Raw genomic sequence first — 27830 nt, forward strand, 5'->3', positions numbered from 1 at the left:
TTTATGACCTGTCAGATGAGTGGTCACATAAATTTAGGATTAACTTTTACCTCAATTCATAATCTAGTATGATATAGGTAATATAAGGATGTCATAAGTTTTTTTCATTTAATACACAAGTTTAATTATGCATTTGATCATTTTATCACTCAGTCAAATTGTATTTATATAGTGCCACATCACAACAAAAGTTATCACATGACATTTAGAGCTGGTCGAACCAGACTCTTAAGCTAATTCACAGACACCAACAGAATTCTCCAGGAGCAAACACTTGGTGACAATGGTGAGGAAAATCATCCTTTAACTGGCAGAAACCTGGTGCAGACTCCAGCTCTGGAGGATGGTTGTCGGCTTTGACCAGTTGGGCTTAAATAAAGAGCGTTAAAGAAAGAGAGCGATTGGGGGAGGGGGGAGAAGGGGGAGACTCATGGATGCACAGCAAACTGAACTTTAACTTTTAAAAACTATAATTGCTGTTATTAGTACAACTACGAATTTAAATAACTAATACAGTACAGTGTATGATTAAGGTTTTTTTTTTTTCCACAAAGTTCTACTGCTACAGTGGTTTATATGATCCAGACGTGTCATGTGTCATGCCTCTATTACACATCAAATTGCTGAAAAGATTGTTGAAAAGACCACAGCGCTAAAGCGGGGTACACACTTAAAGATAATCGGGCTGTTTTTGTCCAGATGTTCCCTCTTCCCAACCAAGGATGGCAAATGCCAGATTATCTTATGTCTTATAAGGTTATCCTAGAAGATTGTCCTGTGGTCTGAGGTGTGTTAACAGTGAATTTGTCCCGATAATTGTCTCTGCAACGGGTCGGGGTCGACAATCGTAAATATTAAACTTGTTCAATATTTATGATGAAAAATCTTCATGTGTATGGGGGAAGCTGACAACTCCTGAGCAGAGTCCTGCACGGGTCCACTTTTCCAAACCTGCACCCGCCCATACCCATGTATATTAGACTTATATATATGTATATGTATGTGTGTGTGTGTGTATGTATATATATATATATATATATATATATATACAGTACAGGCCAAAAGTTTGGGCACACCTTCTCATTCATCGCATTTTCTTTATTTTCATGACTATTTACATTGTAGATTCTCACTGAAGGCATCAAAACTATGAATGAACACATGTGGAATTATGTACTTAACAAAAAAGTGTGAAATAACTGAAAACATCTCTTATATTCTAGTTTCTTCAAAGTAGCCACCCTTTACTCTGATGACTGCCTTGCACACCCTTGGCATTCTCTTGATGAGCATCAAGAGGTAGTCACCTGAAATGGTTTTCACTTCATAGCTGTGCCTTGTCAGGGTTACTTAGTGGAATTTCTTGCCTTATTGATGGGGTTGGGACCATCAGTTGTGTTGTGCAGAAGTCAGGTTGATGCACAGCTGACAGCCCTATTGGACAACTGTTAGAATGCATATTATGGCGAGAACCAATCAGCTAAGTAAAGGCAAACGAGTGGCCATCATTACTTTAAGAAATGAAGGTCAGTCAGTCTAGAAAATTTCAAAAACTTTGAATGTGTCCCCAAGTGCAGTCGCAAAAACCATCAAGCGCTCCAACGAAACTGGCTCACATGAGGACCGCCCCAGGAAAGGAAGACCAAGAGTCACCTCTGATGCTGAAGATAAGTTCATCTGAGTCACCAGCCTCAGAAATCGCAAATTAACAGCAGCTCAGATTAGAGGCCAGATGAATACCACACAGAGCTCTAGCAGCAGCAGGGCTCAAAATTAACTTTTTGACCTAGGAGCACTGTGCTCCTAACCCTAAAAAGTTAGGAGCACAGGCTAAAATCTAGGCGCACCACTATTATATAAAAAATTTGGAGAACAAGCAAAACTCTTGGCCATACCAAGTAATATTCCTATATGTATTTAAGCAATGTTAACAACCTAGAATAAAGTATTTGAATAGAGTATGAAAGAAAAAGCTTACATTGACACAGGTGCAAAACAATTGTCAATGTGTGGTATATACTTTAGTTGGTTCTTGGAGAAGAAAGACGAATCACACCATTATTTGCAACAACCAACTTTTTTATTTCATGGCCTAAAGGCCCTTAGTCACTGTGGTCTACACCACGCCTGAAGTCAGGTCTCCTTGACCTGGTGCCCCTTAGTCACTGTGGTCTGCACTACGACGCCTGAAGTCAGGCCTCCTTGACCTGGTGCCAGAGTGTAGGTACTTCCTGACCGCTGGCAGTGCATCGAAGTCACGCAGTGTTGGACCATCCGCAGAGATGCGCACGCGAGGGGGCGGGGACTAGATTTTCCGCTTCAGTCAGCGGGGCGTGGAGCTTGTTTATTTTCAGCTGACGAGTTACTTCTGCAGCCATTATTCTAGGCGCACGTATTAATTTTCGCTCATTTTAATATTGGCGCACCGTGCGATCGTAATCTCAAAAACAGTCGCACTACTGAAATTCTCAGGCGCATGCGACCGTAATTCAGTCGCAGTCACGAGCCCTGAGCAGACACATCTCTACAACAACTGTTAAGAGGAGACTGCGTGAATCAGGCCTTCATGGTCAAATAGCTGCTAGGAAACCACTGCTCAGGAGAGGCAACAAACAGAAGAGATTTATTTGGGCCAAGAAACCCAAGGAATGGACATTAGACCAGTGGAAATCTGTGCTTTGGTCTGATGAGTCCAAATTTGAGATCTTTGGATCCAACCGCCGTGTCTTTGTGCGACGCAGAAAAGGTGAACGGATGGATGCTACATGCCTGGTTCCCACCGTGAAGCATGGAGGGGGAGGTGTGATGGTGTGGGGGTGCTTTGCTGGTGACGCTGTTGGGGATTTATTCAAGATTGAAGGCAACCTGAATCAGCATGGCTACCACAGCATCCTGCAGCGACATGCCATTCCATCCGGTTTGCGTTTAGTTGGACCATCATTTATGTTTCAACAGGACAATGACCCCAAACACACCTCCAGGCTGTGTGAGGGATATTTGACCAAGAAGGAGAGTGATGGAGTGCTGCGCCAGATAACCTGGCCTCCACAGTCACCGGACCTGAACCCAATCGAGATGGTTTGGGGTGAGCTGGACCGCAGAGTGAAGGCAAAAGGGCCAACAAGTGCTAAGCATCTCTGGGAACTTCTTCAAGACTGTTAGGAAACCATTTCAGGTGACTACCTCTTGAAGCTCATCAAGAGAATGCCAAGAGTGTGCAAAACAGTCATCAGAGCTAAGGGTGGCTACTTTGAAGAAACTAGAATATAAGATATGTTTTCAGTTATTTCACACTTTTTTGTTAAGTACATAATTCCACGTGTTCATTCATAGTTTTGATGCCTTCAGTGAGAATCTACAATGTAAATAGTCATGAAAATAAAGAAAATGCAAAGAATGAGAAGGTGTGTCCAAATTTTTGGCCTGTACTGTGTATGTATATATATATATATATATATATATATATATATATATATATATATATAATATGATGCTTTTTCTTGGTAACTTTTCTTACGCATTTTCCCCTTCTGTTTGTGTTTCTAAGATGGGCAATAAACAAAGTCAATTTCTCATTATATGTGTGTCTGAAAAATGGCATTTTAATTTCAGAATGTTCTGTGGATACATGGCTTATGGAAAGTTTATCACGGTATATATTTGGGTGACAATATCAAATGTGCGCAGGGTCAGGACTGCACAGAATCCATGTTAGACAAATAGAACTGTCTTGTTATTGAACTGTCTTTGGTATTTGCTGTATGGAATTTTCTTTGCAGTGTCTTTTTGTTTTAGCACCAACAAGTTTAGTACACAGTCAGCTAGTTCTGTTTTTACCCAGTTTGATAAAAAAAAAAAAGTGCTACAAGTAATTTTAATAATGACATGTCTGACATGTTAATCGTACCTCTGTGACCATCTGTCTTTTCCCATCAGGCCGTGTGGGACGTGCGGGGCGCAGTGGTACTGCATACAGTATGGTTTGTCCTGATGAGATGCCTTATGTTTATGACCTTCACCTCTTTCTTGGAAGACCTGTTCAACTCGCCACATCTGAACACACACAAGGTAGGCTTGTTTTGGAGAATTTGTTAAAGAAAGAAACATTCACAAAGGAACAGTCAAGGTTCTCATGTCCATGAAAAATCTGTAAAAGTCATGAAATTTCATTTTTGGGTGATTCTTCGACTATGGGCACTTTTATGTTCTTTGGTCATATTTTTAAAAATACACATAATTTTTTTACGAATTCCACTTTCTTTGTCAAACTAACAATAAAACCACCTTCAGAAAATGTACCCCCTTTCTATTATGATTTTTCATACTTTTCAACATCCTTAGACATGTCAAAATGACAGTTTTCTCCTTGTCGCACACCCAGACTTTTGAACTTCAACAAAGAAAATTTAAAAAAAATGTAATTTATTTGAAAACTACTGATGTAGCTGAATTAAGTGTCAGTAAAATAATTCAAATATAATATTGTGTTTAATGTGAGACAGCCATCAATATTATTTTTTCATCCAAAATATAGCTGTCGCACAGTTTCACAGTCATTTCCACCACAGCACCGTATTAAAAAAAAAAAAAAAAAAAAAAATATATATATATATATATATATATATATATTTATATATATATATATATATATATATATATATATATATATATATATATATATATATATATATATATATTTTTTTTTTTATATATATATTTATTTATATTATATATATATATATTTATTTATATTATATATATATATATATTTATTTATATTTATATATATATATATTTATTTATATTTATATTTATATTTATATATATATAGATTGGGCCTGTAACAGTACACGTACCGAACCGTTTCGGTACGCACCTGTTCGGTTTGGTGCACAGCTGTACTGAAATGGCACAGTATGGTGAGAAAAAGGAATGAAAGACGTCGTTTGATGCGGAACTTTAAATCCGTGCAAGTTTCACACGGACTTAATAAAGGAGCACACATTGACCCGAAATATGAAATAGCAGCTGATATAAGGTTAAAACAAAACAACAAATATGTGAACCTGGAAGGAAGAGACTGAAGACCCTCCACCATCATTACAGTCCAGTTTGGATCAGTTCAGGTTCAGGTGAAAGACAACAGCGAGGAAAGAGACAGTGATAAGACAGATGTTGTTTGGCCCCTAGGAACTATGGTAATTCTAAAACACTGACACTAGCTCTGTCTGTCTGTCTGTCTATCACGCACGCTGTATAGTAGAGGAATAAATAGAAGGTTGAAAGTATGTAAAGTTTCACTTTTGTTTCACGACAGTGTTCGTTACGTTAGTTATGGACCGCACCCCCAGGTATATAACTGCGTGCCCCCCCACCCCCCGGCTCCGACAAAAAAAAAAAAAATCCCCCGTGCACACAGTGGCACACACAAATACACACAGTGTCCTAAACAGTTTGTTCTCTGTCCTAAAATAAATAATTTGGTTCATTGTGTTGTCAAAGTTTCTCTTCAGTTTGTTTAAACAGAATACCAGTTTACCCTCTTGTTAATGTTGCACTTCATGTGGAATTTTTTTGTTATTTTTATGCAGAATGTGAACTGACAGAACTGTGATTAGATTTTTCTTGTTTGTTTGAAACTACCTTTCAGGGAAAAGTGCAATACTAATGTTTAGAATACATTTAGTAATATTAATAATTTATTTTATTTTCTATTTGATTTATAGCAGCAGAGTTACTAGGGGGCCAAGCCCGCTGGAACTGTGGAACGGGGGACGCGTATGTCAGCATACGCGTTCCACAGTTCCAGCGGTGCTGTGGAACCCTATTGTTTTTGTACGGATTTTTATTATTCATCATCTTCTTTTTATTTTTCTCCCGCTAAAACTGTTACTGCAGCCTAAACCGTACATGGTATGGTGGTGATATTTGGAGGGTTGGTCCAGACCCCTGCACGTAACTGAGATGCAAAAATGCACATATATCCACCAATAGGGGGCGCTATAATCAAGGATACTGCGTTTTGGTCTATAACTCCCACACCGTATGTCACACATTCAAAAACCTTACATCCTTGGATTCCCTGAATAGTACTGAATCACGTGAGCTAGGCCACGCCCGTTTCCGCCACGACTTCTTTCGCACAAAATTGCGAAAACTGTAAAACCTACTTTTTTGAACTCCGACTTGGGATTTTGTCCGATCTGCATGAATTTTGGCACATACACTCTTCTCATGGGCCTGATCCAAAGTTATCACAAGAATTTTGTTTGGTTGCAAAATGCGCATATAATTAAAGAACAAATTTCTGTAGCTAGCTAAAAAAATGCTAACCCTTACATATCTCAGTCAAAGTAAATGCTATCAACACCGAATCTTAGATCCTTGGTTCTCATGTGACTGTGAGGGTATGAGCCTGATTTGGTGAATGTTGGCCACTATGGGGTGCTGCAAATGTGGAAAATTTATATCTCCTAAACAGCAGCACCGATTTCTACGAAATTTGGTGGGTATGATGAAGGGCCTTTCCTGAGGCCATATCTCTAAGGTGGGCATGGCTGAACAATGTGGGCGTGGCTTATTGCAAGTTAAACAACAAACATTTCCTACAGCTGAACTGTTCTGCTGAGGGCTGTGAAATTTCTATGGACCCTATAGAATAGGACACAGATCTACCAGAGCAAAAACTGTGGATGTACTCCACTAGGTGGCGCTATAACGGACAAATACGCGTTCTTGCCTCTAACTTCCACATTTTAAATGACACATTCATAAACTTTACATCTTTGTATTCCTTGGATAGAGATGAGTCTTCTGACATAGGCCACACCCACTTCCTCTTCATATTTTTCTTTCTAAGTCGCTACATATTGAAAACATACTTTTTCGAACTCCTACTAGGGTTTAAGCCCCATTGGCTTCAAACTTTGCACATACAATCTCCAGAGGCTTCTGATCTAAAGTTATTACAATCAGTTTGCTGTTGTAAAAAATTTGCTAGGTATAAATGAACAAATTTTTTTGCTAGCGAAAAAACACATATTGTTGCATATCTTTGTCAAAATAAATGCTATCCACATCAAAGTTAATATACTTGTTTTAGAGGTCAACCAGAGCCTCTGTACCAAATTTGGTACAAATCAGAAAAAAGGGGGCGCTATAAAAAGAGAAATATCAAATCTCAAAAACGTTGGTCCGATTCGCACAAAAATTTGTGAGTAGGATGGGGGGTCACTCCTGAGACCAGCTGTAAAGTTTGGTAATGATTGGTCAACGTGGGTGTAATTTATTACAACAAATCCCAGTCCCACACATTCCTCCTTTTGCATTCCTAATGCATTGGTCCCATTCGAGTGAATGCAGGGAATCCGGCTCAAACTGTTCCTGCAGCTTAAAGCGTACATGGTAGAGCGCTGACATTTGGAGGGTTGGTCCAGACCCCTGCACGGAACTGAGACGCAAACAATTATATATGTCCACCAGCAGGGGGCGATATAACCAAGGTATATGCATTTTGGTCTATAACTTACACACCGTAAGTGGCACATTAAAAATCCTCATATCTTCAGATTTCCTGAATAGGGTTGAATCATGTAGGCATGGTTAGGCAGACTTGGGGGATATTTTTTTTTCCATCAAAATTGTGAAAACTGGAAAACCTACTTTTTCAAACTCCTACTTGAGATTTTTCCGATCTGTGTGAATCTTGGCATGTGCGCTCTTCTCATAGACATGATACTAAGTTATCAAAAGGATTTTGTTCGGTCAAAAAATGTTAAAATTATTAATGAATAAATTTCTGTAGCAAGCTAAAAAAAATGTTAACTATTACATATCTCAGACAAATTAAATGCTATCAACACCAAATATTAGATACTTGGTTGACATGTCACTGTGAGGGTATGAGCTGAATTTGATGAATGTTAGCCTCTATTGGGCGCTGCAAATATGTAAAAATTTTTTCTCTGAAACACCTTTACAGATTTCAATGAAATTTGGTGAGTATGATGTGGAGTCACTCCTGAGACCAGCTGTAAAGTTTAGTAATGATTGGTCAACGTGAGTGTACCACACATTCCTCCTTCCACTCTACTGGTGCATTTGTCCCATTCCAGTGAATACAGCGGCTCAGACGGTGGAATACTAACTACAACTGTAAACCCTTATGAACGGGGCCCAGCCTCCACCAGCTCAGCCCCAGACCCACGTCCTTCGGGGCTGACTTCCGTGGGCTCTGTGGGGCCTGGGGTCCGAGTGGGCGGGGAGGCTTGGCCCCCGTTCATAACTGCTCGCAGTTCTAGTATTATTCCTGTTTTTCTATATTCTGTTGTCTCCAAAAATTGGGGGAAAAATGTTTAAAAAATTCATAAATGCATTAATAGACATTTTGAGGGGTTTTCTTTCTTCCCGTACCGAACCGAAAAAAAATGAACCGTGGCTTTGAAAACCGAAAACGTACCGAACCGAAAATTTTGTGTACCGATACAGGCCTATAATATATATCTTAGAGCTGGGCAAGTTAATGCGTTATCACTGTGTTAACGCATTCATTAAATAACGCCAACCATTTTTTCATCTCCCGTTAATGCTGTTCTGCCTTTCAAGCAAGTCTTAGTTCATTTATACATACGGACTCTTATTTTGAAAGTCATGATTTTATTTTGGCGCTCCACACGCACCAAGCCCTGGTGCCGGTGTAGCTGAGAGGAGAAAAGTGAGCGAACTTTCCAAGTAATGCTGAATCAAACTTTAACTCCTGCAGAAGCAACGCCTGTATGTATCAATCATTCTGTTGTTTACTAAATAATTTCACATGCAAACGTACCGTTAGAAACATGTTTATGACGTTATTTTTGATGTGTTTATTACAATGTGTTGTTAACATGTTTGAGCTAATTCGTTTATGCTAGCAGTCAGAGATGGGTTGCTAATTTTTTATGCAGGCTCATGTTAAGTTTATGTAAATTCATTGGTTGTGTTTAGGTATAATATGACAGCCTTTGAACTAACCTTTACTTATTTACGATGTGATTGTTGTATTAGCAGCAGAGGTCGTGTTAACCAAAAATATTTTTGGTTAACACGATGGATTTTTTTTTTAAATGACGGAAAATTCTGGAGGCCATCCGTCATTTTGACAGATTAAAATACCGAGGGTAATCTACTGTCAACCTTTCCTGCTCGGCTCGTCTGACCATAGTCAGCGAGCACAGGGGAGATTTCCTCCAGGGCCGATGTCGGGGTTAACTCCCTTGCCAGTAGTTGAAGACAGCAGCTTTTATTTTATGCACAGTATATCGATGTTTGTACACTTTTTCCTTTTGTCCCTCGTACACACTCATACTCAAAACTGCCGCTCCCTCACCTTGCTCAACCACTCACACCATATGCACGCGCCACACACCGCTCTCGCACTTAAAGGAACACACACACACACACACACACACACACACACACACACACACACACACACACCAATCTCATAACACTACCAAAGAAAGTTTTCACACAACAATGTGAACAGATCCTGTTCACAGAATCGCTGGTCTGTCTCTCTCTTAACAAGGCGTCCAACAGTCCATAACAGTATCCTACCTGTATAGAACCCAACAGCACCACTGTTCACAACTATACTGAATACAACAGTGGTACTTCAGTCTCATGACTCATCGTTAGTTCACCTTTAGTAGACCCCCTGTCCAGTTGATGGTGAGTATGAATATTAATCAGTCAGTGTCAAGTCTTGTGTCGTTTTGCTGACTTTAGCCACAATTACATGCTACTTTTCTAGCGCAAAATGTGAAGACAGCGGAGTCTCCTTATTTTGAAAAGCCAGTAAATATGATGGCATTGATAAACACGGTGAAAAAAGAGGGACTGATGCGGTGAAGGATGACGGACAAGCAAGGAATACGCCAGTTCTTATGGCATTTGATGTGCTATATATACGCATTTTCTACCTTTCATGTGTTATTTGATGGCATGTAAATTTGTGCGTAGACCTCTGGTTCACATAACCTGAACTCTAACCCTCAGTGGATGATAACACACCAATTTAAAGTGGCGTATATAATTATGTGAGTCTTGATATCACATTGGTTTATCAGCCAGCAGAAACTACAGTTGCTGCATCATTGAGATGTTTTTGAACATTAAATACTTCTAAATATATCTCTTTATCATTAAAAAATAAAAATTTGAAATGACAGATAATAATATGTTACGACGGAATTTTTACGACCCTGTCCGTCAGAATGACGGACAATAAAAATGTCTACCGCAACCTCTGATTAGCAGTCAGTTTAAGTTTATAATAAGTACATCTATGCATTCTCCGTGAATATGCATATCATTAATAGACATAACTAATTGAATTATATTGTCTATTTTATAGTTTCACTCTGTCAATCTGCATGATGTCAAGTATGTACATTAAAGCTGCAAACTTCAAATAGGACATATCTTGCATCGTCAATTCAGAGTTTAGCTCACTGTCTAGCTCAGACTAAGTACAGACATCTTAGCGAGGACAGTACACTCCTATTCTTCTGCCCCTGCTTGTGTGCGTGTAGCGATTAGCTCGGCAGATAGACAGCAGGTTTCCCAAGAAAAGCTGGACGCCCAAAACTTCTGTCCAAATCTTTTACTTGAGACTCACTGTAAAACTGCAACATACATACAAAATATGTCTCAGTTATGTTCATTGCCTTAGTACATTTACACGGCATTATACATTTAAATGAATGGGAAAAAGATTGCTAGCTCGATGCTAACTTGAATGGGAAAATCCATAGACACGCTAACAGTTAGCATTTACAGATTAATTTGATTTACAACGTCTTTTTATCCAGCAACAAAGGTTCACATCAGAGATATTTAATACTATTCATTCTTACAACATCTGAAAATAAAATACTCTCAGGCAAACATTTTTGGGGCCATACAAACAGAGTGAAAGAAACGTGTCTGTTAGTTCCTTCTTATTGTCCGCACTGACTACGGGAACATCGCAAGGACAAAACATACATTAGTGCAACTTATTCCGACCACTAGAGGGCCCCCTTCGCTTGCTTTTAACAACTGAACATCACATATTATTGGGCTTATTAGTATTAGTACTTATTAGTGGGCTTAAGACTCCTGTCAATCACTCACAAGTGGAAATAAACTGGTGGGGACATAAACATGGAAAAAAGTACTGGTCTTTTCCATGGACATTTTCATTTTAAATGTCTTCAGAGGGTGGGTTTGAGAAGGACAAAGTTGTTTGGAAGCACTGCAATGTGGAATTATTTTTTATCACTGGATTACTTCAAGTCTGAAATATCACTGAAAGGAAATACACGCTGTTGATGCTGGCAAACCCCCCCCCATATAACTATGCGATTAGTCACAGAAATCCACACGATTAATCGCGATTAAAAAATTTAATCACTGCCCAGCACTAATATATCTATATATATCTACATATCTATCTATCTATCTATCTATCTATATATCTATGTATATATATATATATATATATATATATGTGTGTATATATATATATATATATGTGTGTATATATATATGAGATTGTATGGATGGTTTCTGTGTTAGTCTACAGTGACATCAGAGCACATGTTGGACATGGAGGGAATTTTCAGTTTCATCAGCAACTTTTAAATAAAAATCAAGGTACAGTACAGGCCAAAAGTTTGGACACACCTTCTCATTCTTTGCATTTTCTTTATTTTCATGACTATTTACATTGTAGATTCTCACTGAAGGCATCAAAACTATGAATGAACACATGAGGAATTATGTACTTAACAAAAAAGTGTGAAATAACTGAAAACATATCTTATATTCTAGTTTCTTCAAAGTAGCCACCCTTAGCTCTGATGACTGCTTTGCACACTCTTGGCATTCTCTTGATGAGCATCAAGAGGTAGTCACCTGAAATGGTTTCCTAACAGTCTTGAAGAAGTTCCCAGAGATGCTTAGCACTTGTTGGCCCTTTTGCCTTCACTCTGCGGTCCAGCTCACCCCAAACCATCTCGATTGGGTTCAGGTCCGGTGACTGTGGAGGCCAGGTCATCTGGCGCAGCACTCCATCACTCTCCTTCTTGGTCAGATATCCCTCACACAGCCTGGAGGTGTGTTTGGGGTCATTGTCCTGTTGAAACATAAATGATGGTCCAACTAAACGCAAACCGGATGGAATGGCATGTCGCTGCAGGATGCTGTGGTAGCCATGCTGATTCAGGTTGCCTTCAATCTTGAATAAATCCCCAACAGCGTCACCAGCAAAGCACCCCCACACCATCACACCTCCCCCTCCATGCTTCACGGTGGGAACCAGGCATGTAGCATCCATCCATTCACCTTTTCTGCGTCGCACAAAGACACGGCGATTGGATCCAAAGATCTCAAATTTGGACTCATCAGACCAAAGCACAGATTTCCACTGGTCTAATGTCCATTCCTTGGGTTTCTTGGCCCAAATAAATCTCTTCTGTTTGTTGCCTCTCCTGAGCAGTGGTTTCCTAGCAGCTATTTGACCATGAAGGCCTGATTCACGCAGTCTCCTCTTAACAGTTGTTGTAGAGATGTGTCTGCTGCTAGAGCTCTGTGTGGTATTCATCTGGTCTCTAATCTGAGCTGCTGTTAATTTGTGATTTCTGAGGCTGGTGACTCAGATGAACTTATCTTCAGCATCAGAGGTGACTCTTGGTCTTCCTTTCCTGGGGCGGTCCTCATGTGAGCCAGTTTCGTTGGAGCGCTTGATGGTTTTTGCGACTGCACTTGGGGACACATTCAAAGTTTTTGAAATTTTCTAGACTGACTGACCTTCATTTCTTAAAGTAATGATGGCCACTCGTTTGTCTTTACTTAGCTGATTGGTTCTCGCCATAATATGTATTCTAACAGTTGTCCAATAGGGCTGTCAGCTGTGCATCAACCTGACTTCTGCACAACACAACTGATGGTCCCAACCCCATCAATAAGGCAAGAAATTCCACTAAGTAACCCTGACAAGGCACACCTATGAAGTGAAAACCATTTCAGGTGACTACCCCTTGATGCTCATCAAGAGAATGCCAAGGGTGTGCAAGGCAGTCATCAGAGCTAAGGGTGGCTACTTTGAAGAAACTAGAATATAAGAGATGTTTTCAGTTATTTCACACTTTTTTGTTAAGTACATAATTCCACATGTGTTCATTCATAGTTTTGATGCCTTCAGTGAGAATCTACAATGTACTTCATGTAGTCATGAAAATAAAGAAAATGCGAAGAATGAGAAGGTGTCCAAACTTTTGGCCTGTACTGTAAATATTGCTTGATCAGGTCATAAATTTATTGCATGTAATTTCCAAACATGTTGTACCTTCATAGGTGTTTTCAAAAAAAAAATTTTTTTTAATTGAATAAATGTGTTTTGCATGTATGAAATGCTAGTATCAATTCAAAGCTAATCAGCTAAGATAGGCTGGATTTTTTCACAAAATACTGTTGAAATGGCATTTTCACCACTGTCATTTCTTCCACATTTTCTTGTGGTGGAAATGACATTTAAGGTCCAAGTGATATGGATTGTGAGAGTAGATGTGGTATACTTTTTAATGTTACACATTAAATTAACTTTAATAACACATTAATAACATAGTTATATGTTATATTCATATATCAGTTAAAGTTTTTAAAAAGATGCCACGTAAGACAACAGCAGAAAGGTCACAGGACTATAAGGACAAAATAAAAGCCGACCACATCAAGAGAGACTAAAAAGACAGATAAAGAGAGACACTTGAAGCACTGTTGTCACCATTATTTGAGAAATGTACAAATAAATACTGTTTCTCTACATTCACATTAATTATTTGTCATTTCCACAACACTGTAATTTCCACCACAACAAACATTTTTTAAATATATTGTAAAGATTCACACCACACCTAAAAAAATCTGACAGTTTATAAGGTCATGATCCACTTCACATAATAATTCAAGTTATTTATTCTCTATGAAGCACCTATCCAAGCAATCTTAAATTTTAGATGGTAGCAGGTGTACAATTCAACAGTTGATCTTTAAGAGATTTAATTTATTTCATTCATAAATGTATGATTATTGTACATTATGGAAAAACTGATAAAAAAAATGTTACAAAAACGGGTCTTAGACAATTCTAGAGTAGTTTGTTATTTATAATCAAATAACAGTTTTATATTGAGATGTGGTGGAAATGACATTTGTTCAACGCAGGTCAGAAAAAATTTACAAAATTAACAATTTGTCTTTTAAGTTTGTCCTCTCACAGATCTTAAAATTGCAGTCTATTTAAACTTATAAGTCTGAGTTAGGTGAGCTTTGAACATTTTTTTTTTTTTTTATTCAAGTTCACAAAGGTAAAAGTGCACCTAATTGAAGAAATGCCCTTTTACATTTGAAAGCAGCAGACAGTTGCTGTATGAAAATCTTTTGTTCTATTGCTCAATCCAGAAACGCTGGACTCACACTCACAGGGACACTGATTTTTGCCTCATAAAGCTGTGAGTTGGAAAGGTTAATTATATGATTAAACTCGATTTCAGGGATATAATGGTTTTACCCCGACCACCGCCTCTTTGATCCGCTTGATTATTCTGCCACTATTAGGTTGATGTAGCTCAAACTGAGTTCATACTGATTGTCTAACAATTGTCATGGTTAGATTTAGATGTAGCAGAGGATTGGGGGGATTTCGGGGATATACCCTTGCTGTCGGCCCTGACAGTATAAGCCTCGTTTGTCTGTTGTTTTAGTTTAAAAGCACTTTAGGGTTTCACTTCTTCATGGAAAATAACTGTTTTCGACTAGAAGAATAGTAGTGAAAATATAAGGTACACATAAATAGATATTGATTATTAGGTGGTAGGGATGTGCGATATGACGATATTAGATTGTGAAGGATTAGAACGTATCGACGATCTGACAAAACAGAGAGATTGTGGAATCGGAGGGGGTGGGGGTGGTTATACGGGGTTGTGTTCCGTGCCGCATGTACCCCACAATGAGTACGCGCAGTGAAAGTGAAACTTAAAATGGCAGGACAAGTCTATCCCACAGATTCAGATGTACTTGACTCCGTGGATGTTAGTGCAACCTGTTTTAAATATGAAATTGGTACGCTCAATTATGAAACCTCAAACGTGCAGAGTCCACACAGTACGTGCATAATATACCCCACCTGAGTCCTCCACATGTGGGTCCGTCCTGTTATACTCTTAGAATAATGTATGTCAACACTACGACAATCAATCAGCTGAGGAGACAGCATCCCAAACAGTAAGAGTCAAACTGGACTGGTTCTTGGCACATGTTGGCAAAATTGCACAAACTAAATTAGAAATGTTCTGGAAGGTTCTTTGGGCTAAATTATTTCTTTTCTTTTAGGGCTGTGTTTTACATAGGGAAATTGTTTGGTTGCACTGTTCAAAAACTTGCGAATTAGTCCAAACTAGAAAAGCACTCAAAAAGCACAGACCTCCGCCAAGGCAGATCAGTGACACCCCCCCACGACCACCACCAAAATTTTATCATTTGTTCCTTGTGTCAGTATCAACATTTCTTGAAATTTTCATCCAAATCCGTCCATAACTTTTTGAGTTATCTTGCACACAGACAAACAGACAAACCAACCCCGGCAAAAACATAACCTCCTTGGCAGAGGTAAAAATCGTGATAAATTCGAGATCGTGATTTTATTTTTTTAAAATTGTGATGATTTTCTTGCCATATTGCCCACTTCTATTAAGTGGTAAAACCATGACAAAACCTACTACCAGGGTGTAAAATTAACACCTGCCAAGCGGGTGAAAAAATAGTTGGCTGTGTAAAATAAAAATGCACACCCGCCAGTGGCTGATGGAGAATTTTTAAATTGCATGTGAGTTTTTGTTTTAATACATTTGATCATTTCTGCTGGATCGTCATAAATAGGTTGCTGACACAGACTCACACATGTCTGACTCAGGCTGGTGATTACCTAAGCCAGAGTCAGTGATACTATAACCTGTGGCTGAGTGTGCATCCAAGTTAATATTCCTAAAATGACCGGCTTCCACTACCCACCTTGGAGAGTGTCCACAACCAGACGGGCCAATTTCTGTGCAACACAGGCTTGACTATGAGGCCGGGAGGACCTCCCACAGAGGGGTTTTCCCCACCCTTCCTCCGCGGAACTGGTGCGAGTGAGTTTGAGATGCTCCAGCTCCCACCGGGGCCCACAAGACGGACCTCAGCGGTACTCTGTTCTGGTACTCGCAGTCCCTGCTCTGAAAAATCTCTCTCATCCACTATTACTTGATAACACAAAATTAAAAGAAAATCAATCAAATGGCTTTTTTTTTTTTTTTTTTACCAACCCTAGTATTCATATAGCATTCTAGAAAAATATGTAAGGTCTGTGAAGTTAGTTTCATTTAGACTCAATCCCAGTTGATGTTTTTTTTTTATTATTATTTTCCCTTTTCCTGGGGGTTAAATAGAATGTTCCTGTTAATGCTGTCAGACAGACATTTGACTCAATGTCAAAGGTTGCACTTTTGAATATTTTTAATACATGCTGATTGATGTAGCAGTCATCTTGAAAGGAAATATAACCTCATAAAATAGCAATAATCAAATTTTATCCGTACATAACTGTATTCTTTAAGTGATACTTAAGCGTGATTTTCATAATAACGTATGGTACATATTTTAAGTCAAATAAGGGATAATTTTTTAATTTGGCCTGTGAAAAATATTTTTGGCCGGTAAATTTTTGGAGGTCACTAGCCAACGGCAGATAGGTACAAAGTTAATTTCCCGCCCTGCCTACTACTATTCTAAAATACTACTACTTTAGAAGAGTAACCACTGTGAAAATAGAGTTTTGTTTTTCCAACTGTGATTTTTGGGCTCTCTCTGGGCTATCTCTTGGTGGATTGTCTTGTTTTGTTACATTTGCTGAACCATTGTGGAAATATGATAATAATAAGATATAATATGATCATTAATATTTATTTTACATGTTAAAAGTAACTCTGAATATACTTTAGTAGCTGTTAATACAGTTGGTTGACCCAGTTAATAATTACATGTGGGGAAATTCTGGCTTTATTCCATGTGTCTCAATATAATGGTATCCTTTCCTCCAGACTCAGATGGGGTGTTGGGACGCGTGCCTCAAAATGTCCTGGATGACGAGGGCTCTCATCTGATCACATCCCACGAAAATTCCCTGGACCTGCAGAACCTCCATCGAGTCTCTGAGAACGCCTATAAGCAGTACCTCAAATCCCGGCCGAATCCTTCCCCGGAGTCCATCAGACGGGTCAAAAACACAGACCTGTCCAGCTTGGCTGTCCATCCCTTACTGGGTCAGTTTGAACAAAAGTGAACTATGATTCTTACACTTATGGTCAGATAGTGGTTTACAATGGCATGTACATGTTCTTATTTTAGGGTCAGGATTGGAGAAGATGGAAGTACAGCGCCTTCAGATTGTTGATGCCATCAAGGGCTACAAATCAAAATCAGTGAGTTATAGTAGACGAGAGTGACACTAACAATGCACTTAACACATGATCAGACTAATATGATTTACATATTAGAGCGCAATTTATGATTAATAATTCTTACGTGTGGCAAGAATAGGATACCAAATTATTTATTAATTGAGTGTTGATTTATTGATTAATTTAATTATAGATTTATAACCAAACTTAAACTTAAATCAACTCAAAACAATAATTTGGAAATCTTGCATAGGTGATAGTTCGTTGACTGCACAGTGAACCCATGTGTGAATAATAGTACACAAAGCACAACTGAGGCAATGGATTTATATACATATAAATACTTTATTAACTAAACTAAGACACACAAATAACATAAAGACAAGAGACAAATACAACCAAAGGAGCAGGAGATTATGGACAGGAGAATATGTAAATTAAGTTGGCAGATAGCTATATTCAAGAGATTATAATGTTAGTGAGGTTACGTTGAGGTAAACCTACTTAACTTGGAATAACACCAACTCAGATAAATCAGGAGCAAGTTTTCTTACAAGTTGTTGCGGTGCGGATGCAGCAACTGGCACGGCCTTGACGGCGGATGGATGAAGTCTTCTGACGTAGTTCGAAGCAGGAACAGGCTGTGAAGCGACGTGCTTGCGCTGGAGGCCTGAAGGTCTGGAGTTCTGAAGTTCTGCTGGCTGGAGGAGGTTCACAGCTGGCTCTGGCGGCTGGTTCTGGAAAGCTCACCAGGAGAAGTGGAGAACAGCGAAGATGATAAAGCTCTTTGGAGAGCTTAGAGGATAGAACAGCTCTGAGAGCCAAGGAGATGGTCAAGACTCCTTGGAGAAAGCTCTCTGCTCTTAGGTGAGAGCCTAGAAGATGGACAGGACTCTCTGTGTAGGTGAGAGCTCAGAAAAGGTAGAGAAAGCTCTTTGCGTAGGTGAGAGCAGCAAGGGTGGAAAAAGCTCTGGAGAAAAGTTGGTTTCATTCACTTTTATAGTTCTGTCCAAAAACCAACCCGGAACGCCTTCCTCATGAATATAGATGAGTCATCGATGCCTTGGGGCGTTGTCTTCTTTGTCTGTTTTGAGCGGGAAACCGCCTCCTTTTGAATATTCAAAAATATCACGTTTCTCTTCCCTCTTGGGAAGACAGAGGGGGAGAGGACTGTGGCTTAGCCTTGTAAGAAAACTTTGCATCCTCAAATAAGATCCTCAAATAAGATCACTTAAACTTTATACATCACCTGTAACCTCACTTAAGCATCAGTAAAATAATAGCATGATTATTCAGACATGCTATAAGCAGTGATACTCTTACTTTCACATAATTCACCGTGAACATGATCAGGATACACACATGTGAAACCACAGGTCAGGCAAATGGCTTAAGTATTACATGCATAAAAGAGTTAACGTGCTGAGTTAATCAACATTAACACATAATGTAATACATTATTAACATGGCACATATAGTGATTTTTGTCATTCAGTCCTTTGTTCGTTTCTGGGTTCATCTTCACCTCGGGATAAGCAACATGATGAAAACAGATGTTGAGAGGACAAAGTCGACCAGTTGTAAACACCAGTTTATGAGTCCTCAATTTACAATGGCCGAGGAAATGGCTCTTGATGAAGAACAGATGACAATAGCTGAGGAAGTATTTTTTTAAGTCCATTAGGCTCATTCCTTACGATCATCTGTCTTCGTAAATGTCATTTGCAAAGGATGTCCGGGCATTGACCTGCTAAACAACCAATCAGCATGGTTGTTCAGGAATTTGGTTTGACACGGAGAGGAAGATAATATAATTTATAATTCTGTTTTTGAGTCTGTTCACTCACTCCACCGTCATCCGGCTACATCCCCCCTTTTCGACACGATGGTCCCGCGTCCGGGGAGTGTCGTGGCGAAGTCCAAAGTCTGACGGGAGTTGAGGTGAACAGGTGCACTTGGGTCCAGATGTAGTGGAGACAGGAAGGGTCGATGCAGATGCACCATGGGGCAGGAGCACCTGAAACAGTGGAAAACAGACACCACAGGACAGGAGCAGGTGTCCTCTGAGACGGCAGGAACCAGGAGTCCGGTGAGCCAGGAACTGGTGGATCTGGAACCGCAGCACACTCGACAACCGTGCTTCTGACGGTACCTGAGTTGGTGTGTTTTCCTGTACTATTGGTACATAATTCTGGACGTTTGAATTAGTGGGTTAGTGTCACAGACACAGACAGGAAGAAAAACATACACCTTCGGTGACAGAACACACACACTCTAATTTACCTAAGTAATTAGTAATGTCAGAAAAAGCAAAAAAAAAACAAAGGTGTCTAGGTTGGACACGCGAGGGTAAAATTTAGCATAAGGAACAGAGGTTTGGTTAAAACATAGAAACATAGGTTAAATTGTGAGTATTATTTTCTCTGTTTCATGACTTAATTATCTGATTTATACAAGATTGTCTTTTAAGTCAAAAATATCTTGGACTGGTTTCCTCGCGGCTGGGGACTCGGATGTCCCTGTTGTTTTACGGCAGAAGATTCGGGGGTACCGTAATTTGAACTTGGTTATGCTTTGTTTAAGTAGATAGGTTTTCTTACGATGAAGGTAAGTTAATTTGAAGGACAGTAAATATGCTAGGCTGATGAGCATGTGAGAGGAGTTTCTGATATGTTAGTATCAGTATTACTTACATGCAGGGTAGCGTCTACGGTGGTAAGGTCAACGGTCTGAGTTCCCTCGAACTGAAGCTGTTGTTGAAATTTCGGGTCCACTTTGAATTTATATTGATTGAAGAATTGGGACACTTCAATTTTGCTTTCACAAGCTTCAGATGGTATATGATACTTAGGCGGAGCTTCAGCTCTACACCGAGCATTATCTGACATGGGTTTTTAAACCGCAAATCCCCTCCGTAACATCTCTAATGAACGGCTTGCTGGGGCACAGATAATGAATGTCTCTTGTCAGAGTACACATATGTAGGTTAGGAGCCAAATACGGCTAGGGTTGCTATCATGGTATGCAACCACCAATGGGATATTAATCCACACATAGATGTCTTTCCTGCCAAGTGCCAACATTTACCACATCTTTTAAGCGATAAATGTTGCGGAAATTGATGAGAGGCAGGGTGACTAAAAAGTCTACTTCATGGAACTCAGGGTTAACATATAACACCGTAGCGCTAACAAGAGAGTAAGCCAAGTGGGCTTGGATAGGACTGACTGAACCAGATAGGGCGTTTTTCAAAACACCCTCGACCATGTAGAGAGGTACTAGGTAAGGGAAAATTCTTCCCATAGCTAGACTGTCTACTGAAAAACTGATTTCACGCAGCATGTCGTTCGTGAGCATGGAGACGACCTGCGTGTGAGCGTAGTCATTTTGTACTACGGAAAGAAAAGCATTCACAGTGCGCCTGCTTTGATTAAGGGTTACACTGTGGGTGTTAACCAGATAGATAGTGCCTCTAAGGGTTTTACTTAAATCTTAACGATTAATAGTTTGTTTTAGCATGCCTTGGCGGATGAGGGGAATTACGGCTTGTAATTCAGTGATTTGTTATTTAACAGTGTTAAGGCTAACAGCATTAACAGTTGATGCCAAATGATAAACAGGAAGCCTAAGGCAGTGGTAGCACCATCATTCTCTGAGGACACAATACAGAGCATGATTAATTTTGTAAGTGGGTTACGAGTTACCTGTGATTGAGGCTAACTCTATAACGAACATTTATATGAGAACCTGAATCATAATTGTATAAGGATTGGTTTTAAGCTGTCATAGATTTTGTGTAAGGGAGAAAAAAAACTGACAGTTTACATGATACAGGTTGTTTTGGATGAGATTAGCTTCACCCCCCTTTAGTTACACTGACTAGTTTCGTCGAGTCGTTATGTCTTTTGATTTGGTTTTGGTCATATGCCACCACATCGTTGTGTATGTGTGGCCAGTAAACGATCCGCCGCAGGGCGTCGGATGTTGCTTTGACACCTCGGTGTTTCACGCAAGGTGCGTCATGAGCATATGCTACCATTACCCCCCTTTGGCTACGAGGAACCACGGACCGAGAAGGGGTGTGGTTCTCGGAGACACACACGAGCTGGTCTTTGACCAGACGCAGCTTGTGGTGAAGCGACATGAGGTCGTCGAGGTCAGGGTCAGATGTCAGATAGTCAGGTGAACTCGGATTGGCCGTAGCATCAGAGAGTCACCGGATGACGTCTGAAAGGGTGGGTTGGGAGGGAAGTTACAAGTCATGAAATTGTCATGGCTAGGCCAGGGGTGCATGAATGGCCCTGGACCTTTTTTGGTGGACCAAAATCAAAGTTGCTTTGGAAGCATCAAGAAGAGGCGTGGCCTCTAAGGACAACCCAAGATTGTAATTGTCTGGCGAGGGTTGGAAAAAAGGCATGAAAATGCGGTGCCACCCGGCATGAGTGAATGTCGAGCCGGATGGGAATGTTTTAGTTGATGCTGGAGCAATAGCATAATCTTCACTTATGATATGGACTGGTTAGCCTGACATCAGGTTTTTTCGGGTCTAGGGGGCATGCATGGCGTTTAGCCCCTGTAAAGGACCAAGGTGAGATGGTTTCCTTGAAGATTCAAGCTGCACACGCCTCTGGCGGTGCTAAAGTAGGAAGACTCAGTGTTTAATGGAAAACGGAACGACTTAGGGATTCGCTAGAGGTCGTTTTGTTTCCGTTGAATGGTTCTCAAAGAAAGCAGAACTGATGGCTTGACTTGTCAGCCTAAAGTGTGAGGACAGCGTCCTCAGTTGTCACATTTTGAAGTAGGACTCCCCCCTTCGACCAGTGGATCATCTGGTGAATGGTGGGGGTGACAGATTAATTTGGTTCAGGGTGTAACCCTGAACCGAAGACTGTGAAGACGAAAGTGCTGGGAGAGGTCGTCGGACCTGTGCCCAGATTTGGAACCGTTGATAAACGATCAATGGCTCGAAACAGTTTAGTAGGTCTTGGCCTATAAGAAGTGGAATTAACTCCACAGAGAATATGTAGACTGGATGGACCAGTTGCATGGGACCGATGGTCCAATGTAGTAAAACCACTGAATTTAAGAAAGTGGCGTAAGGGAGAAAATTTGTTCCCAAAGAATAGCGTTGCAAGTGAAATGTGCAACCAGCTTCCTGAGTCAAGGTTTGAAGCTGAAGGAATAATGTACTTGACATGACTGAAACGTCTACTGCGGTGTCAACCAAGGCTTCATAGGTTAACATACTTGGCAGTGAATGCGCCAAGAAGTTGTTGAAAAGAAGGACGATTATTAATGGCAGAAATGCCAATGCAGGTAGGTGAAGTGTTGGGGTTTTCCCAAACTACCAAGACGGTAATGTCGGGCACCGACAAAAAGCTGTTAATTAATGTTGTGTTGGTCTAGAGTGGTCATTGCGTGAGTCATTTGTCTGGGCCATGCCTAGTCATAATGATGGCTTCGGCCTTTTTTGTCATAGCCATGGTCACAAAGGACTTGGGCAATTATATCGCGTAGTTCATCGTCTCTTCTGGAGGAAACGTCTGGAGTGATTGATTTCGTCCAAGGTTTCTCCGTGGGAGAGAATTTGTTTCTCTCTTTGTCAGGTCGGTTAAAAGAATTTGGGTAGTCCCGACGCTGGTTAGTCTTTTGTTTTGACCGTGGTTGTAACCTTGGTTGGTTGCCTCGATACGGTCCGTTCTGAAATGGTCGTCTTTGGTCAGACGGAAAAGAAGTCTGTCCCTTGTTTTTAGGGAAAGGTCTGGACTCCGGTCGTTGACCGTTGTTTAGATATGTTTGTGGACCCCCCTTAGGCTCTATGGCTGCATGGCGGGTCAAGTTAAACACAGCCGGATCGGAAGGTCGGTGTGCGGACTTTTTCAGTTTAGCAAAACCTTTGGCCGCTAAGTCACGTAGTTGTGAGCTGTTTAGCGTTTTGGGACAGGCCGCTACACCTAGTTGATGGCTTGTGTTTGGATGGAGGTTCTCTACAAACAAGGCTTTAAAGCTTGGGTCTTCCTCCATTTCAGGCTCATTGCGAGCTCCGAAATATGCTTTTCTCAACCGCGTATAATACGCTTGAGGAGGTTCTTGTCTGCCCTGTTTAACTCGTCTGCTTGTTGTTGGTTTTGTTGTTGCAGCTGATCGATGCTATCTTGAGCTGCTAACAACTGGGATTTGAGACTTACTATTTGGCTCAAATCTTGGGTTCGCTCTTGGTGGAATTGATTCACTTTATCATCAAGTTTTTGGATTTTAATGTGAGCTTGTTCCAACAGGGAGTTTGCTCTGTTGTGGTCCAGTTGGAGTTTAAGAAACTCTTCTAAAGGAGGTTGCGCAGCGACGTCAGCTAAGGTTATTTCTAGCTCGTCTATTTTTAAAGTGGCTGCTTGTAGTTCTACATCCTTGTCGAGGATGGCTTTCTGATTTGCTTTAAAAGTTATTAGTTTATGGATTTCTCTGCTGGTTGCAGTACCATGTAGGGAAGGAGTGAAACTCCTTAAGTCTGGTTCAGGCTGGGCAGAGGAAGGTCTTACTTCTTCTCCAGGCAGCTGACCTGACAGATATCTCAGTCGTGACTCAGCGTCGGTGCGCTGAGCTTGGACGTCGAGCAGTTGTGCTTCCACTTTTTGGAGACGCTCAGTTACTTGAGTTAGCTGAGCTTTCAGTTGTGTTTGGTTGCTTTGTTCAGTGATTCGCTGTGCTTTCACTCTATCATAATCTTGGTCTATGATCTTTAATTGGGTAACCACATTGAAAAACATAGGTAGGAAATCTTCAGTTAGGGTATTGATGACTTGGGTCAAAGTACCAATATTGCCATACTGGCTTGGACTCTCGGCGTATTTTGCCATTTTGAGAATTGAAGGCTTATTTGATTTTATTATTTGCTGGATGGCCTTTGGAAAGTATAAGTAGTTAATGCGAAAAGGAAAAAAAACAATAAAACACAAAAACAAAAAATGTAAAATGATTAAAAACTTTTTTTTTAATATGAGAAAAAAAAAAGAAATTCCTTTTATAAAATAACTACTTATAAATTGTTCTTGTACTTAAAGTACTTCTTTATAAAACGTGTTATTGCTAATCTAAACCTTTGTGTCAGTTGGTTTTATTTTGGGATTTAGATTTGAATTGTAATTAAGCTTAATTTAATTAAGCTATTGTTGTAAGCCCTATAAAATATGATTAAAATTGAGAATGTTAAATAGTTAACGAATTTGTAAATATAAAGGTGAAAGCACACAAAAGTCCAAATTGTTTTGATTTTGAATTTAAAAGAAAATTGTGTAAATTTGTAAAAAGTTAATTAATTAATGAATCAATTAATTAATTAATTTCGTTTTAAATGTTGATTAAAGAGATTAAATGCATTAAGTTGCAGTTCATTAATGATTGTTAATCTGTTTGGCTCACTGCAGACTGTCGTTTATTTTTGTAATTCCACTTTGCGAACATTAGGGGCGCTGTTAAATTGTGACCACAGAGAAGAGTTCTGGCTACTTGGTTAGCCACAGGAAGTTAGCCTTACTGGGGTTCCAGAGGCTTTGCCTCAACCAAGATGGCGGGGGTACGTCACCGGAAATGACAAGGCTCTATGTCAGCGATTACGTCACTAACAAAAATGGCGGCTTACGCCCAACAAAGTTTACGCTAACGCTGTTAGCTTCAACAAACACGTTTGAAACAGTGTTTAACAATGCACAAAAGTACGGTCGGGGTGTCGACACGTTACTTTACCACTCAGCACACACGTGCACGCCCTGTCTTGTGCCGCGGACACAAAGACATGCGTTTTACACGCACAACAAAGGAGTAGCTCGAGGCTACCAGTTAGCAAGAGCTAAAAACAAACCCTACTTTACTTCAGGCTTTACAAAGGAATCTCACAGGCTTTACAAAGGAATCTCACAGTTTGTACAACTATTCCAACACTAGTATACAGTGACTGGGATTCGTTCCGACGCAGTATTTAACGTGCGCGGATATTTTAATCAACCTCCGTTGTGTTGGACAACGTTTGAAACTTTCTGGTTAGCTACTCCGAAAGTTCAAAGAGGTTATGTCAAAAGTTAGTTTCCGACTAGAATTCATAGTCTGGAATAACCTTTGACTTCAAGGCCTTTAACAGATGTGATGCGGAGAAATTCGTCCGCCACCACGCATGCAAAAACAAACAGCAGCTTGTTCCCTTGAGACACAAGCTATTACACACACGGTCAGAGCCGTGAATATGCCGACATACAATTAGCTAACGTTAACTCCGGCTAGAATTCGTAGCACAGGCTAACTCAGACTTCAGGATCCTTTATACACATACGGTACAGAGAATTCGTCTGTTACCCAGTGTAATGCAAAAACAAACAGCAGCTTGTTCCCTTAAGATACAAGCTATTACACACACGGTCAGAGCCGTGAATAGGCCGACACACAATTATCTAACGTTAACTCCGGCTAGAATTCGTAGCACGGGCTAACTCAGACTTCAGGATCCTTTACACACATACGGTACAGAGAATTCGTCTGTTACCCTGTGTAATGCAAAACAAATAGCAGCTTTTCAGCAAAGGCACAAGCGCTATCACACACACACGGTCGGAACCGTGGGTAGGTCAACACACTTATTTAAACTCCGGTTACAACCGGGGCGTTACAAACTCCGTAAAAGAAGTTACAGATCTGTTTAGCTGTTTAGAAGTGTGTATCAGCTGTTCAGTAGCCTAGCAACGGCACCACAAACAAAGAACCACGTGGTCGGAGCACACGCACACAGACTCACAGCAGCAGCAGACAGAGAGGGAGGGGGGAGAGCGGCTTCGAACGATCGTCAGAGAACACAACAATAAACCTCAATACTTGTGTACTGTTTTTCACCACAGGTTATGAATTGTCAGCCTACCCAGGGACGCCAAAACTGTGGCAAGAATAGGATACCAAATTATTTATTAATTGAGTGTTGATTTATTGATTAATTTAATTATAGATTTATAACCAAACTTAAACTTAAATCAACTCAAAACAATAATTTGGAAATCTTGCATAGGTGATAGTTCGTTGACTGCACAGTGAACCCATGTGTGAATAATAGTACACAAAGCACAACTGAGGCAATGGATTTATATACATATAAATACTTTATTAACTAAACTAAGACACACAAATAACATAAAGACAAGAGACAAATACAACCAAAGGAGCAGGAGATTATGGACAGGAGAATATGTAAATTAAGTTGGCAGATAGCTATATTCAAGAGATTATAATGTTAGTGAGGTTACGTTGAGGTAAACCTACTTAACTTGGAATAACACCAACTCAGATAAATCAGGAGCAAGTTTTCTTACAAGTTGTTGCGGTGCGGATGCAGCAACTGGCACGGCCTTGACGGCGGATGGATGAAGTCTTCTGACGTAGTTCGAAGCAGGAACAGGCTGTGAAGCGACGTGCTTGCGCTGGAGGCCTGAAGGTCTGGAGTTCTGAAGTTCTGCTGGCTGGAGGAGGTTCACAGCTGGCTCTGGCGGCTGGTTCTGGAAAGCTCACCAGGAGAAGTGGAGAACAGCGAAGATGATAAAGCTCTTTGGAGAGCTTAGAGGATAGAACAGCTCTGAGAGCTAGGGAGATGGTCAAGACTCCTTGGAGAAAGCTCTCTGCTCTTAGGTGAGAGCCCAGAAGATGGACAGGACTCTCTGTGTAGGTGAGAGCTCAGAAAAGGTGGAGAAAGCTCTTTGCGTAGGTGAGAGCAGCAAGGGTGGAAAAAGCTCTGGAGAAAAGTTGGTTTCATTCACTTTTATAGTTCTGTCCAAAAACCAACCCGGAACGCCTTCCTCATGAATATAGATGAGTCATCGATGCCTTGGAGCGTTGCCTTCTTTGTCTGTTTTGAGCGGGAAACCGCCTCCTTTTGAATATTCAAAAATATCACGTTTCTCTTCCCTCTTGGGAAGACAGAGGGGGAGAGGACTGTGGCTTAGCCTAGTAAGAAAACTCTGCATCCTCAAATAAGATCCTCAAATAAGATCACTTAAACTTTATACATCACCTGTAACCTCACTTAAGCATCAGTAAAATAATAGCATGATTATTCAGACATGCTATAAGCAGTGATACTCTTACTTTCACATAATTCACCGTGAACATGATCAGGATACACACATGTGAAACCACAGGTCAGGCAAATGGCTTAAGTATTACATGCATAAAAGAGTTAACGTGCTGAGTTAATCAACATTAACACATAATGTAATACATTATTAACATGGCACATATAGTGATTTTTGTCATTCAGTCCTTTGTTCGTTTCTGGGTTCA

General features: G+C 40.2%; 1 protein-coding gene across 1 annotated transcript in view; it reads left to right on the forward strand.

Moving 5' to 3' along the window:
* The window catches only part of ddx54 (DEAD (Asp-Glu-Ala-Asp) box polypeptide 54), a 104805-nt gene that overhangs the window by 42146 nt on the left and 34829 nt on the right, over positions 1–27830 (forward strand). Inside the window, exons 12-14 of the mRNA XM_030149865.1 lie at positions 3937–4068; positions 17163–17384; positions 17470–17543. Of these exons, the coding sequence (XP_030005725.1) occupies positions 3937–4068; positions 17163–17384; positions 17470–17543 (428 nt within the window). The remainder of the gene's footprint in view (positions 1–3936; positions 4069–17162; positions 17385–17469; positions 17544–27830) is intronic.

This window comes from Sphaeramia orbicularis, chromosome 12 (assembly GCF_902148855.1).
Source record: "Sphaeramia orbicularis chromosome 12, fSphaOr1.1, whole genome shotgun sequence".
Lineage (NCBI taxonomy): Eukaryota > Metazoa > Chordata > Actinopteri > Kurtiformes > Apogonidae > Sphaeramia > Sphaeramia orbicularis.